Source organism: Eublepharis macularius, chromosome 5, assembly GCF_028583425.1.
Source record: "Eublepharis macularius isolate TG4126 chromosome 5, MPM_Emac_v1.0, whole genome shotgun sequence".
Classification (NCBI taxonomy): Eukaryota; Metazoa; Chordata; class Lepidosauria; order Squamata; family Eublepharidae; genus Eublepharis; species Eublepharis macularius.
Window position 1 is genome coordinate 24,788,039 of NC_072794.1, and position 15,808 is coordinate 24,803,846.

At 44.6% G+C, this 15,808-nt stretch overlaps 1 protein-coding gene across 1 annotated transcript in view; it reads right to left on the minus strand.

Annotated features, from left to right (window-relative positions):
* Positions 1-2,137: 2,137 nt before the first annotated feature.
* The window catches only part of CACNA1E (calcium voltage-gated channel subunit alpha1 E), a 378,426-nt gene continuing 364,755 nt past the window's right edge, over positions 2,138-15,808 (minus strand). Inside the window, exons 47-48 of the mRNA XM_054979594.1 lie at positions 4,320-4,510; positions 2,138-2,677 (exon numbers count right to left, since the gene is read on the minus strand). Of these exons, the coding sequence (XP_054835569.1) occupies positions 2,138-2,677; positions 4,320-4,510 (731 nt within the window). The remainder of the gene's footprint in view (positions 2,678-4,319; positions 4,511-15,808) is intronic.

Here is a 15,808-nt window from a genome sequence, read left to right on the forward strand (position 1 = left end):
GTCAGGGATAGGCGTACCTTGGTAGGGTTGATCCTGGGAAAGAAGCACATTACAGAGTGTACAGAGGGGACTTATGCATGGCAGATCATTACCAGATCAGCTGCAAGGTGAAGTGTAACTACACACTCATGTCATTGCTGTTTTTTCTTCTTCAACAGCCTCTCTAGAAAATTCTGAGTAACTAGCTAGCTATAAAACTTGGGTACTGTTCCTTTGCTTCCCCAGAACCACCTTAAACCCAAGAATCTTTAGCAGCTGCATAACTACACCCCTAAAATAGTTTTGGGATCAAATATTCTTTAACGCAGCCTGTTGTGTAGCAGGTTCTGGCTACAGGTCTGTTCCCTCATATCTTGCAAGACAGGGAGGCAACTATGAGGAACTCTTTGGATAATGTTTCACTCCTAGAACTGGCCAGTAAATGGTCCTGTGCTCCGCTGACATATTCACTTAGCCCTTAGTGGGTTATAATTTGTTCTCTTACAACCACACACGAGAATACAAAGCTTAGCGATCAAGGTCCCCCCACTCCCCCGGATTCAGTATTCCAGAAGATACGCTTAAGAAAGGATTCCTGCCTGCTATTCCTTTTCCTCCTTCCCAAGCATTGAACCTGCTGCCTTCCAAGTTGAGGAAAACAAAATGTCTTCCCAAATAATCGAAAGAAAAGCCAATGCTTAGCAACTTGCCTAACAGAAACCACTTTTGCCAGTGCTCATTCAAGTGGGCTGATGAACCTTTATTTTATGGAACAGTTTTCTTTTCAGGTCTTCTTTTGGAGTCGTTATGACCATGCAGAAGAAGAGCAGCCAACGGGAGGCACACAAGCTAGGCTTAACCCCCAAAGCAGCTCCATCTGCCCCCTTTCCCCCTCTGCCGGCTGACCGAATTGTAATCAAAGTGTGATTTAAAGAAAAAAAAAGCTTCTTTGCTCCCTTGTAAGGAAAAAGAAGTTCCCGGTGAAGCTATTCCCTCTAGGCAAGGTGATACTGACTTGAGTACTGAACCTGGTAGTTGAAGAGGGAGGTCAGATAAATCTTAGAGGACCAATCAATGTCTGGAGAATCTGAGTGAGGAAGTTGACTATCCCTGCCGTAAAATGAAAAAAAGTATCTCTACTCTCTGTAGAACTCCTAGAAGACAAAATATCCCATCGGCCTACCTTTGATGGTAAGAGAACACCCAGCCCTGGTGCTAATTTACCCAGTCTATTAAAATACATCTATTCATGTGTGCATGTTTCTATATGCAGCATATAAATACACACACACACACACACACATACATACACTCTGCATGTTTCAATCTCAGAATATAAATATGTGTTCAAGAATAGTGGGGAATTCCTACATTCATCAGCAAGGGTCCTCTCCTTGTTCCACCCTTACCAGAATCCCCACAGAACAAGATCATTTCCTTGGCTTTATTCAAGCATAACCTCCAGATCCCCAAGCTCTGCCAATATTGCCCACTGGGTCTCTGTCATGCCTTCTCCTCAAAATGCAATACTTTTTTTTGTGGGTTCTATTTCTTTTTTAAATGGAAACAAGCCCCAAATCATACACTCTTCAGGATTCTGAGGCCTCCTTTCGTGGTGAGGCTTTGGCCGAGTCCCTCAATCTTACCCATCACACTGGAGGAACCATAGGTGGTGCCCCCAATGGAGACAAAGTGGTCATTCTGAAGAGACTAACCACGTGTACTCCAAAAGCCCCTATTAGATTTGTTTTTTCTTTTCTTTTCTGGCTCTCAAGGGGCAAAGTAAGGAAGTGTCCAGGTGGTGTTTCTGCCATGGTCCTTTTGTTCTCCTTGGGTACAGCTCTTGACACTGGGCAGTATAGAACTCTGTGTGACTCTTGGGAGGAGGGTAACTGTTGCCATGTTTTTACACTCACTAATCAAATAGGTGCACCTTTGCTGGTCCATGGTTGCTGAAGCCGATCAAATGCTTCTCTGTGCAGTTGGGGGGGAAAGAGGGAGGGACAAAAAAAATCAGTGGGCTGGACTTAGTTTGGCTTTTTTATTGTGTGTGCAAAGCCCCTGTTTCTGCTGCATTTGATTTGCATTTCATTTCACTTCCAAATGTGGCAAACAGCATGCGTCAGAGGACGGGGGAAGGAGAAGAGTGAGGCAGCCTCTAGCACTTGTCGTCTTCTTCCGTATCACTAAGTACGTCGATGCCAGCCATTGACATCACCCCTTGCGGCACCCCTCTTCTCCTTCTCCGATAGTGCCCATTGGGCATCTGCCAGCTGTGCCTTGAGCGAGGGCCCACAGCAATAGTGTTGGAGCGGCCCAAGCTGGTGGCCACAGCGGCCTCGAAGGTGAGTGTCTCCTCCTCGCCACAGTCTGATGCGTGGGAGTCATCCTGGAGCATCAGGTAAGGCTCTGAGATGTAACGTTGTGGGGTGGAGAGGAGGCTCTGCTTTCCCTGTGGGGAGCTGGAAGACTCAGTCAAGCAGGTGTTGTTTGTCTCCAGGGCCCCAGAAAGCAGTGGGGAGCCACCCTCGCTGTCATCAGGTTGCGGGGAGGTGTCGCCACAGTGTTGCATCATAGCAGAGTAGGAAATGAGGGGGCGTGGCTTTGGTGGCACCGGAGGGAGCTGGCGGCGGCTTCGCCTGGGAGTGCTGGTGTCAGATATAGAAGGGATGGAGCTTTCGCTCAAGGAGCCTGTGCCCTGCAATATCAAGGGGGAGAAAAACACACACATAGAGAGACAGGAATGGGTAAGCTTAAATTACTATCATTCTGTAAAACATGCAAAATGGAACTATGTAGGAGGGCATTTTTATAAGGAATCTCTTTTTTATAAGATTTTTTCTAAAAAAAATAGATTTGGTTGATAATTTTGGGGTTTTATTGTAGTTGTTGTTTTTATTGTATTTGTGTTTTTATTGTCTTGTTGATTTTTAATTTTTGTAATCTGCCCTGAATCTTTGTAAGAAAGGCAGGCAGACTAGTAAGTAAGTAAGTAAGTAAGTAAGTAAGTAAGTAAGTAAGTAAGTAAGTAAGTAAGTAAGTAAACAATCCAAGCAGATTTTTGTCTCTTTGGGGACTCAAAAATAAGAGGTTAGGAGATGGAGATTGATTGAGGTGTATTCATGATGGGGGGAGTCAAGAAGCAGAGGGATAACACAGGAGCAAAGTTAGAAGAGTAACTCTATTTCATAACACTGCCAAGCTTTGATCCAGGAGCCCTGCTGCTGAAGGGCTGGAGCTCTGCCAACTGTTGCACAAGAGCTGCTGGCAAGTAGAAGGCAGTTCAAGTAGGGAAATCATCAGCACAGTCCAGAACCTCCTGGGCTTAAAGAGACAGGTGCAGAGGTAAAAGTAACTTGCATTTTTTACCCATCCAGTCTCCCCCAGGGGGCTCAAAGTGGAAGATGGGACGGACCACCTCAGTCCCTTTCCTACCAGTCTTGCATACCATCTTACTTTCACCTCTGGCCAGAGGACATCAATGAGCCAATCTCATGTTGCTGACTGTTATAAATCTTTCAAATTTATGTTTTTCTGCCATCTAGACAACTTATGGAGAAAGACAGTCAGTTTCCCCTCCCCAACGTACTTGCCAGCTCTTAGAAATTACTTGAGAGACTGAATTTACATCTTTGGCCCAATTACGGCAGTGACTATATATCCCCCCCCCCAGTGGAAACAAACTATGATTTGTTTTACAATGGTAGGAAACTCATGCAACCCAATGGGCAGACTGTGAGCTCATGGAATTTTTCTTACTAAATATTTGTGTTTGTCAGTAGAGAAATGCACAGGCCATATTGTTAGGGAAGCCACATAAATGTTGGCTCCAGCTTGATGCATGTTCACGAGGCCTGAATCTGGCACATCACGTACTGGAGTCTAGGCCTCTGTGGATTTGACTTGGTTTTACAAAAATGTAATTGTGACTAGTTTTATTTTTAAGTCACCATCTTAAGACTGTGATGTAATATGAAACCTAAAAAGTTTTGGAAAAGATAATTTGATCCTGCTGAGATGTCATGACAAACTTATTTCTGTAGTCTGCATCTAAGCACTAATTTATACGTTTAGGGCTTGAAAATTGCATTCTCAAGATCAAAAACTACAAACTGGACCATGATATGACTACACTTAACCTTAGATATGCAGTGAAGTGATGTGTAATCAAGGCTGCAATCCTAAGTACACTTTCCTGGGAGTAAGCCCCATTGAATAACATGAGACTTACTCTGAGTAGATCTGCTTAGGTTTGTTCCCTAAGTGTTGTTCATGTGTGTGTGATCTGGGCTGTATGCATATTTTGTGGATCTCCTTGACTGTGCTTGCCTCACACCTACCTGTCTGTTGGGTGTTTGTGACCTGCCCTCACTGGGCGACCTGGACTGACGTCGCTCTGGAGAGTCACCATCTGCCTGTGGGCTCCTTTCCTCTGAGTTGCAACGAGAGATGTCTGGAGAGAGCAGGTGCTTGCGTTCCTTGGAGCGTCCTCGCTCTCTGCCTCCAGACCGATGCGCGTCAGATCGGTGGCCTGCACAGGGCAAAGCCAGGGTTACAAAGTTCCCCAGGAATTAAAAAGATCACATGTCAACGGACATCATGTCGTATTGCATATTACTCCGTCATGCTCCAATCCTTTTTGATTTGTGGACAATTTTAAAAAATCCATCAAATAATCTTTGTTCACAGGATACCGTCAACATGAATGTATAGAGCTATCATAAATCTTAGATGAATGGTATGGTATAAGATACCATTGATACTGTACTTTTTACAAAATGTTCCTTTAAGTCCATAAAAAGTGGTTTAGAACAAACCATTAACCTCCCAAACCGAGTCCAAGCCCTCTTTCAGGATGATTTGTTTAAGGCCTCTCTGCTATTTAAGCACAAAACTGTGTGAAACACAGTCTAATTTTAACAATGACTATGCAATGGAAATTCATTTTTAAACATGCCAACTTCTATTATCGTTTCAAATCCAGCTTTATTCTTTAATGTAGCGATATTTCTTAACAATATGATGATCCTGAAAGGTTGGAGGTATTTCCGCATCTGTAATTTCCTCAAGTGATTAAAAAGAATACCAGTTTTTAAAAACGTGCCCCCAAAGTCGTTAAATCACCTCCTTTCCAGACTGAAACATAGATTAGCTCAGATTCATCTGCTTTCTGCTTGTTATATAGAAAAATGACATCCGCGGTGACAATTCTGGGCTCACTACTGGCTTGAACTTTTTTCATACCGCAACAGTTGTTTTGACTGAAATCTATTTATAATCTTTAGATTTCTCCTGAAACCATGGAAGACTTTTTAATGAAAAACCCCAAGACAATTCTACAGCTGTTATTTTTCCTGCTTATCAACCAATCACCCATTTCTGATAATTCAACAGCTTTATAACTCAGTATTTGGGAGACTTATTCCTCCTTTTGACACTGTTTGTGAAGGGTTTAACTAGAAATCCCAGAGACATTGTTAGACCACACACATTTCTGAATTCACTTCTGCCTTCTATAATTGAAGATTTAACAACCAGAGGCACATTCAAGAGTAAGTAAAGAATTCTAAGTAGCACATTCATTTTTATTACAGAGATCTTTCCAAGCCAAGAAATAGATCGGCTACCCCAAATCATAAATATCTTTGTAACTTGTTTATCAATCTCTGATGATTATCAGGTAATAGCATTAGCAGTGTCATCCTAAACAGAGTTATGCCCTTCTAAGCACATTGACTTCAATGGATTTAAAGCGATATAACTCTGCTTAAGATTGCAATGCAAGTGATCAACAATCCAGTTGCTGAAGTACAAAACTGCTCCTTTATCCCATGGAATAGGAAACATTTTAACAATATCCTTAGAAGACTGGCATATATTTAATCTTGTAATTTTAGATGTAATCAGTTTAATCGTATATCTGGAAATTTTACTATACCTACCCAACAGGTGAGATAAACTTTGAATAGACTCGTTTGGATGGACAATATAAGCAAAACGTCATCAGTGTATGACGTGATTTTAAAATCTCTGAACCAAACTGGATGCCTTGCACATCAATATCTTGCTAAAGAGCTTTAGCCAAAGTTTCAGCAGAAAATGCAAATAATAGGAGAAGCGGGCAGCCTTGTTTCCTATTACAAGTCAATGGAAACTGTCTGAAATGTATGTTCAATGAGATCCCAGCAGCAGGGCTGTGTTACATTAGTGAAATCCAGTACATAAAAATACCACCAAAATCAACATCAAACACTACCATTTCAGTCTTCACATATTGTAACAGTCCCATGGAAAGCCACGGTGAAGTAATTCAAGCACTCCCCAATCAGCTACACAGAGCAAGTACAAAGTTAGTACAAAGGTTAAAAGTAAGACTCTCCAGATTTGTGCTAAAGGTACGTAATCCAGGAACCATGAACTGGCTAAATAATCAGATTTATGCCAATCCATCTTAATCTGGCTATGCTGGGTCACATAAGAGAATCCCAGATCAGATTGGGGGGGGGACCAAACTATGCTGGACCGGATTGTTCAGTTGCAGGCAGCCGCAGGCAGACACAGGCAGAGCAACAGCGAGTAAGAAGGCAATGCCATGAACTAGAAACAAGTTTTGTGCTGTGACAGGACAGTGGCGTGAGGCGGGCAGGGAAGGAGGCAGCAGACAGAGTGGATCTCCATCCCCATCCCACTCCTCCACCCCCTCCTGAGCTCCAAAAGAGCCCTTTAAGCCACCACTGGCTGCCTTTCAAACTCCACAGCTCCAGCAAGCTTCCCCTTCCCCTGCTTCAGTAAATTAGGGATTCTATACTTTTACACTGAGATTCTCTGGTTTGACATTGGAGTTCTCTAGTCTGACATAGGTTCCATTGCTGTAGTTTGGTTCTGTTGGGTTTTTATGCATGGGAGTGGGACTTGCATCAGGAGTGGCTTTTGGGCAAGAGTTGCGTTTGCTGAAGGTTTCCCTTTGCCTGGACATCCTTAGAAAAGTTTCCTCCATAGGAAACAATGGAAAGTGGCTGGGGGCATCTTGTTCAGGGGCACATAGAACTGGACCCCGGGACCCAATCTTCCTGACATTTGGGGGTTCTTAAGAGGACAGGAAGTAGTCATTTCCCTGCAAATTTGGTGGACTTTGCTTGAAACATGCCCCCTCAGTCTCGTAGATAGCTTTCCCCATAGGGAACCATGGCTGGAAAAAAAATCAGGATTATCTAACTGGATTAGAAAATCTCATCTAGTTTTCAGGGATACTGATTTTTTTTTAATCCCCAAAACCTGGATCCAGATCACCGGGATTTGGGGGGAAGTTTACACCCCTAATCTGTGCTATGTTGCCACTTCTGGTGAGCCATGGTGAACCGAAAGATTCTCAGGAGAGTGGCATTCTCCTAGGTGCCTGATTGTTTCAGCTGTTAGTCAAGGCAGTTTATTCATTCCCTCTGTTCTGGGCTTCTTTCACACAGTGATGATTTTCTGTGTAGCTCTTGCTGCAGTGATACAATGGAACTCCCCTACAGCAGTCTGCACTGCACTTTCCTTGTATCAGACACTGGAAGGCTTTAACGGGGGTGGGGGGGATCATCGGAAGTTGAGGCAAGAAAAATGGTGCCAGTGTGGGCAGGATATGCAGAATGTGCACCTTCCCAGACACATGCAAGCAAAGGTGGTTTAACTACAATCTTTCCAAAAACAGCTTAGGTTTTGGAAAAGATTGAATCAGTGTGGGAGAAAACGTGGAAAGTGGACCATTAGGGGATGCGGATGCTCCTCTAAACAAACCCACTCCAGTACAGGTGCCAGACTGAAGCAAAAGATGTTCTGCCAGAGACGTTCCACCAGGTCTATGGTTGAGTTCAGCCCAAGGTTTTCTTGGAAATGCCTCCTGACCAGTCTCCTGCTGGGGGTGGGGGCTAAAAACCCCTGCCTCCCCCTCATGTGCGTAGCCGCAGTAGAAATCATCAGCTGTACCCCCCCTCTTCCCCTTTGTTTATGTTGTGCTGAGAAGTGTGGATGAGGCTGTCATCTTAGGTTTGATTGTCCATATTGTTGGTTTTGATTTTAATGTAATTTAAATGTATTTATGTTTTATGATTATATTGCTGTGACCCACCCTAAGCCTGCTTGCGGGAAGGGTGGGCTATAAATCAAATCATCATCATCATCATCATCATCATCATCATCATCATCATCATCATCATCATCATCATCATCATCATCATCGACAACAACAACAACAACAACAACAACAACTTGTAAGTGGAAGCAACCCTGGTAGTGCTATGAAAGCTTCTGGGTCAAGCTTCGGCTTGTTTGCTACCTCCAGCTTTGGCTCACGTGACTGTCTGCTTCCCATTTGCTGGATTCCTCTAAGGTGGGGATCCCCAAACATTTTAAGCCTGCAGGCACCTTTGGAATTCTGACATAGGGTGGTGGGCACAACCGCAAAATGGCTGCCATAAGGGGCGGAGCCAACCAAAACTGTGAGGGAGCGAGGTCTTGCATAACTCTAATTATAACTTGTCAACATTTCAGGCAGAAGCTCTGTTTAAGAAGATGCCTTTAAAAATAAACATATTGTTTAAAACATATATTTTTGCATATACATTCAGTCACACAGTAAAGATCTTTGAGATGTGGCAGCAGCTGCTGCCAAAGCAATTTTTTTTAAAATCGGCACAGCCAAACAGAACTCCAATGGCCAATCTGAAGCCCTTCTGGGCAAAAGCACTGCCTACTTTCTAAAAACACCTGGTGGGCACCAGAAAAGTTGTCAGCAGGCACCATGGAGCCCATGGGCCCCTGCCATAAGGTCTCAGGCCACAGAATTAGTGCCTTTCATTTCCTAGCCTGCTAATGAACCGGTGGCATACCTAGCAATGATGCTTTCCCCCCCTTGGTCATTCTTTGCGCAACTGCACCACATCATACAAGCGCCCCACTCAATAGTTTTCTTAAGGTAAGTCCATAAATAAATTGCAAACAAGAAAAGTGCTTCATGGAAAAAACAAAGTTTAGAGCGTTTGCCTTTTCAACAGAAAGGCAGGAACTGCACCAGGGTTTGACATAATGTAAAACTGAGAATGGTGTGCTTTGAGAGAACCTCATGCAGCTGCCAGCACAGCTTTTGCATCAGTTATTTTGCTACTAAAACCAAAGGATTCTCCAGGACCTGCATTACTGTGGAGCTGAATCACAAGTAATCTCAAAGCATGCAAGAGAAAGTACACAATCGCACTCCCCCCTCTTACTTTGGGCTGCCAATTGCTTTCCTGGTGGGGGCTCCCGAACAGTCACCTTTTCTCATCACGGAGTTACCATGCTAGGAGAGCAGCATCTACCAAACTTCTCCTAAGAGAAGAGCTGGCAGGCATTTCCTCTAGCCCTTGCCTTGTCCTCACTTCTGTGGAACGTTCACATGTAGTGGCTACTGCCCCGGCATGTAGTGGCTACTGCCCCGGCATGTAGTGGCTACTGCCCCGGCATGTAGTGGCTACTGCCCCGGCTTTTTTGCTTTCAGTCCCTGCTATTTGCCTGGTGCATTTCTTTCTTCTCCCTTGGTGCTGGCTGGCATTGTATCCTTCCTTCTGCATAAGGACAAGAGCTCAGCTGAAACCCTCAACTGTGCCATTGTTAAATCCTTGCCTTAACTTCCCCCAACACTCTCCTCTGTGGCTCCACCAAACCACAGCTTTCATGTACCTAAAACGCACAGAATGATGCAGCCCACGTCTTCTCACACATACAAAGGAGTATGACTGTGACGCCCACAGCCCTTCACGCAGCTACTCTGGCTCCCCATTCACTTCTTCATGAGTAAGTTCCAAATGACATTTTTCTTGCCGAGCTCTCTCTGGGATTACTCCAGCCTATTCTGCAATCCCCCTTCCTCTCTATCTCCTCCTTTGCTCTTGCCTGGGTTTTAGCCCGTTTTCCACAATCCCCTCCACTTGAACATAAGCAAAACTCACCAATTAGGAAAGCAAAGTGCTTAGAGTTACAGTGTCTTGCCTTCAAAAGCCGGTCTTTGGAAGGAGTGCACTCAGGGTCAATTTACATAGTTCAGACTCTTTAACTGAGCTTACAGCCTGATCCCATGTTTACTCAGAAATACGTTCTTGATTTCAGTGGGATTAACTCCCTGGTAAGATTACAGCCTTAACAACCTTTTCTACAGACAGTAGTTAAACTATGGTAGATCCAATAATATTTTTTTCCCATTCTTTGAATGCATATCTACTTGTGGTGAGTCTACCTTCCATTAGTCACCATGGGACATTGTTTCTGGTTAATATCTATTTGTTTTTTTTTGCCTCATCCCAAATGAGCCAATGCAGTCTTGTGAATTAATTTATCTTTTTTTTTTTTACAGGTCATGAACAAAGAGACATTGGAACATTGTTCCAAAGTGATCAGATATGAAGACTGGGTTGAGTAAGCTAATACTGATGTTAGGAATGGAACCCCCCCCCCCCCCGCCAAACCTCCTGATGTTAGCTATCATACATCTAATTCCCTTGGTGGCTCTTCCATGAAGGTCAATGCAAACGGGGTCAACTAACGATAGTGTGTCTGGGTTTGCAAACTTGGGGGTGATCCCAAGGTTTGTAGAAAATTATAAAAGATGGGGAGGGGGAGAGAGAAAGAAAGAGATATGGGGGTTAACCCCTCCATCCAAGGAACTTGCGTTATCTGAGCATGCACAGACAAAAATAAAACATACGAACAGTGCAATCCTAAGCAGAGTTACTCCAGTCTTAAACCCATTAATTTCAGTGGCTTAACTCGTCTTAGGATTGCGCTGTAAAGAGCTGTAGGGAATGGCCAAAGGGAAAGAAAAGGTGAAACATAGAGGGCTGAGAAGAGGAAAGAAGAGCATGTGAAATGCATGCCCTGGTCTAAACTATACATGATGAGTTTTGGCAAGTCAGGTCCAGGGATACTTTCCCTGAAGACACACAGCAGCGGCAGAGAAAGTCATTTTTAAAGGGCAGAGGGACCTAAGTCATCTTGGAATGAAAGCATGTGAGAAGGAGGAGCTCCTACTTCTCCCCCATATCACCATCCTGAGCTGAATCGTGGCCATGTGCACTTAAAAAATTTCTTTCCTTGCAGTTGCTATATGACTGTGGGGAAAGCAAGTCTGGTCCAGAGAACCAAGATCCAACTTGCCAAAGTTTGTATCCTGTAGTTGCTGCCTAGGCCGAGAGGAGGGAACCAGGGGACCCGCAACAAACTGAGACCACACACAGGTTTGGGTAAAAAATGGCCACAACTTTATTGACAACAGCAAACAAGGAGTATTGGCGCCGCATGTGGGTCAGATCCCATAGAGCATCGGCTGACCCGTCTGCCAGCTGATGAGCCTCGACCCCCCCCAGACCCCAGCTGGGGGAGGGAACCCAAGGAGTGACATTTAGGGGGAGATCACCTGGGTGTACACCCCTGGGTGATTCCCCTGCCACCTGGGAATGAGGATGCCGTGGCAGCCCCCGAGCTGGGCATGCATCCCCATGCCTCACTCCCAAGACTCCTTATGGGAATCTCCTTAACGGGGAGCCTGGGGCCCGGAGGCCCCCAGCTCCCCCCCCAAAGGGATCTGACCCAATGACCACCGCCCCAAGGTTGTGACAGAAAGAGCAAACTAGAAAAAGAGGGAGAGGTGAGTGGGTGACCGCCGACCGAGCAGAAGTGAGGAGGGCGGGGACGGCAGCTGGCTATATACCCAGCTGCCGGACCTGACTGAAAACCGTGGACCTGAGGTCCGCGGTCAAACCCCACCCCTCCCAGAGCCAGCCAGGGCTGCCGTGATTGGCCGGCTCTGGAATTTGAACTGATTGGGCGCCGGCCCGCCCGCCCGTCCCGGGCGAGCCGGCACCCAGCTGTTGCTGTTTCCTGCCTCCCTCCCAGCCCGCCGGCAGCAACTGGGCGCCAGGTGAGTCTGGTCGCCTTCATTTTAGGCAGAGGAAAACGTGTTGGCCCTACATTATTAACAAAAAAGAATGAATATTTGTTATCTCTAGATGATAAAAGATCATTATATAAGCAGATACATCACAAACAGCTCATATGAAATCTCCCTTTGATAAGGTGCTTTTAGCAAATAAAATGAAAGCAGAGTCTACAGTAAAGGTTGACTTCAGGTGAACATTTACTGCAACTTCTGGTGAAATGTTTATAGGGCGTATACTGAAACTGTCATAAAGGAGAATTCACAAGTGGTATACACATTGTAATGAAAAGCAATGAATTGATCTCAGATTTGGGCGTAACAAATAATAGATCTATAACAGGCTGTCTGGGTTGCAGAGTTAATACAGACTATCTAACAATTTGGACAAAAGAGTAAGGTACATTTGCCAATAATTTGTGGGGCATAAAAGTCTCTGTAGGCATTTCAAACACTGTTAGCACTGGAATGAGAATTCAGAAGGATTTGCCTGCAAATAACAAGATGGAATTCATTAGTGACAAATCTGAAGTATCTACTGTAAAGGAAATAAGAGTGAAACAAACACGCACAAATGGAGGAGTGGAGGAAGATCAGCAGGGTAGCTCCATTACAGAGAAAGAGCTAAGGTAGGAGGGATAACAGAAAAATATGGGAAGACAGTCAGGATTCAGAATAATACAAAACACCATTCTGGGAACAGTTAACCAATCGCTGCATGCAAGCAATGGACCATAACTGTTTCGCTCTTGTTGAGAAGTAGTTCTGGCTACACTTTTAAAAAAATCTTGCCCTTCTTTCAAAGAGCTCAGGACAGCATGTAAGGCTCTCCCCACAACACCCTATGCAGTAAGTCAGGCCGAGAGAATACAACGATCAGAAAGCTACCCAGTAAGCTTCAAGGCGGGGTAAGGATTTAAACTCACGTCTCAGGGCTTTTCTGCACAGTATTATTGTGTCGGTTTATCCCGTCTTCCACGTGTTCTCCGAACCCATCAGTTTTTGCCTCTCATTTTTCCTCTCCCCCCCCCCCCCCCGGTTCATTTGAGACCCCTTTTGCCCTGATCTTTCGTAGCAATCGAACTTGAATCACATTTGTTTCCAGGGCTTTTGTTGGTTCCTCCCATTTCCCATCCACTTTCTGCTAATTGGACCCTGACTGTGGGGCAGCCCTCCCCTGCGCTCTCTTTCCACCACGTTGGCAATTTATTTTTTGCTGAGGCCATTTGCTTCCTTGCACTTCCAGAATACACAGGAACTCGCATTGCCCTTTCAGAAGGCCGCTAGCCTTCACTCTCTGCCTTTGTGCTGGCCGGTCATGATACGCTGAACCCCTCCTTCACCCCTGAAGAAAGAAGGATTTTTTCCCCTTGCATAGGCAAGTTGATTTTTAATTATTTTTGATATCCAGCGCCTTCCCCCGTGTTTATTTTTTGTGGGAATTTCATTTTTTTATGGGTTTCAGGCTGTTTGTTAACACTTTTGAGTCTGGTGAGGACTGTTGCAGTGACCCCGCTGGCCTGCTTCAACATTCTTGGCCTGCTAGAGACATTTACGTGATTAAATATTAAGTACTGGCTGTTTGGAAACAATTAATTAGATAAGGAATCGATTGATTCCTCTCTATTTGCTTGTTGTTTGTCAAACAGAACTTTTGAACACCAGTTTGCAGCTCCAAACGTCCAAATATTGGGGCGAACGTCAGAGTGGAGGACATTTTTCCACATCGACAATACAGCAGTTCTCACACATGTGCAAGCTAAGCACCTCTTCTAGCTCATGTGCAACCAAAAGAAAAAAAGGAGTTAACACTGTGATACCACCAATGATGACAGCACCTTTGCTCAAAAGTCCTTAATTTTTAAAGGCACATCTGTAAGAAAATAAACCAACATAGCAACAGGAAAAATATGGAAGGAGGAAAGACATGCAGAATCCCCATGTTCAACGCTGTTCCGATGCTACTGGATTGGCTGCTAAGAAAAGCACCAATAAGTCATGCGTGCAGAAAAGCCCTCAGTCCAGCACATGAAACCCCATTGGCTCCTGGTATTAGCTAAATATTGTGCTCCACTGTGAACAAAGAAAGTAAGAAATATACAGAAGCCTGCTAAATTTCCTTGGACTTCATTTGTTAGCATTAAAATTGCATGCATACCAAAAACAGCTATTTTAGTCTTCCAAGATGTCCCAACATAAGTATTGGTAAATAGTTTATTTTCCTGTTGTGAAGTCAGTTTCTTTCTTCTGGGCCAAGACAGTTCCCAGAAACAGTGTCATGAATAAATCACGCTACATTCTCTCTGGAGATACTTGGAAATTTCCAAAAAAGCCCAGTGAAATAAGACTTTCTTCTTTTTTATTATAATTTGTTTGGGGTGCTTATCAGCCCTCCTTCTGAAAACAGGAATTGGAATGAAAAGAGAAAACAGAGGTGGGGTATAATTATAGCATCTGAATAGATCGAAGATTGGTGGCAGAGCATGGAAATTAATTGATCTTTAGAATGACACTATACAAGCTGTTAATTAGTATAGATTAATTTACTATGCCATTTAAAGGAAATGGCTGAACTGAGAAACAGGATATGCACAACAAATGTATTCAAATGATCTTGGAGGAATATTAGAATGTGCAGAAAATACTCCAAAGGAATGAATTTTCTGCAGGAACAATGAGAAATTTGTCCCTCTGGTCTTGTTCAGGAAGACAACCTTGTAACAAGATGGTCAAAATTTTTGCTGCACAGAGATCAGCGATTCAGGGGGTGTAGCTCAGTGGCAGAGCACCTGCTTCACGTGCAAAAGGTCCCAGGTTCAATCCCCAGCATCTCCAGTTAAAAGGCTCAGGTAGCAGGTGATGGGAAAGACCTCTGCCTGAGATCTTGGAGAGGTGCTGCCAATCTGAGTAGATAATACAGAGCTTGGTGGACCGATTCAGCATAAAGCAGCTGCATGTGCTCATGCTTTCAATCAAAGAGATGATGTGATTGTCACTCATCTTTTCCATTTTGTAAGTAAGACCCAGGTTCGAATCCCCATTCTGCCATGAAAGCTCACTGGGAGACTCTTTGGGCCAATCACACTCTCTTAGCCTAACCTACCCACAGGGTTGTTGTGAGGATAAAATGGAGGAGAAGGAGAAAGATGGAAGCCGCTTTGGGCCCTCGCTGGGGAGAAAGGTGGGACAGAAACAAAGTAAACAAAAATATATAAACTCTCCCAGCTCCACAGGGGCACCTTCAGACCTTTCAGCAGCCACAATGGCTGGTGTCAGCTTGGGCATTGTCTCCTCCGGAAACCCTTCCAGAGGCAAGGGGTGGGCCGAAGCCAACGGTCAGTGCTACTGGCCCAGAAATGAGTGATCCCCTGCAGTGCTGGCTTTCAGCGGTACTGACAGGGGCAGTTTGACTTGGTCTGTTCCTGGGACATTTTAACTTCCCTGCCTGCCTCTGATGGCAATCTATCCAGCAGATACATCCCCTACCCATTGCTCTGCCAACTCTATGACCCCACAGTTCCTCTGCTCCCTTAAATGACTCTGCCTGTTCTCCCTTTGCTGTCCCTCATGCCTGAAACTAACTCCCACATCTGTGAGGCACTCCTTTTCCATAAAGTCTTTGGTTTTAACACGCTGTGCCTGATCCCCAACTGAAAGAAAGCCTTAGTGTGTGTAACTGCACTTAGCTTATGCAAACCCCCATTACGCTTGCCTCATGTGGGTCCATCAACACATTACAAAGTCTTCATGTTTGTCAGAGAACAACACACGCATCACACGTGCAATGGGAGTTTTGTGCCTTCTAGATGCTCATCAGCTGTTCTGTTTATGACCAAAGAACACAGGAAGAAGTGGCTGTAGCCCCCCTCCCCCACAGCTATT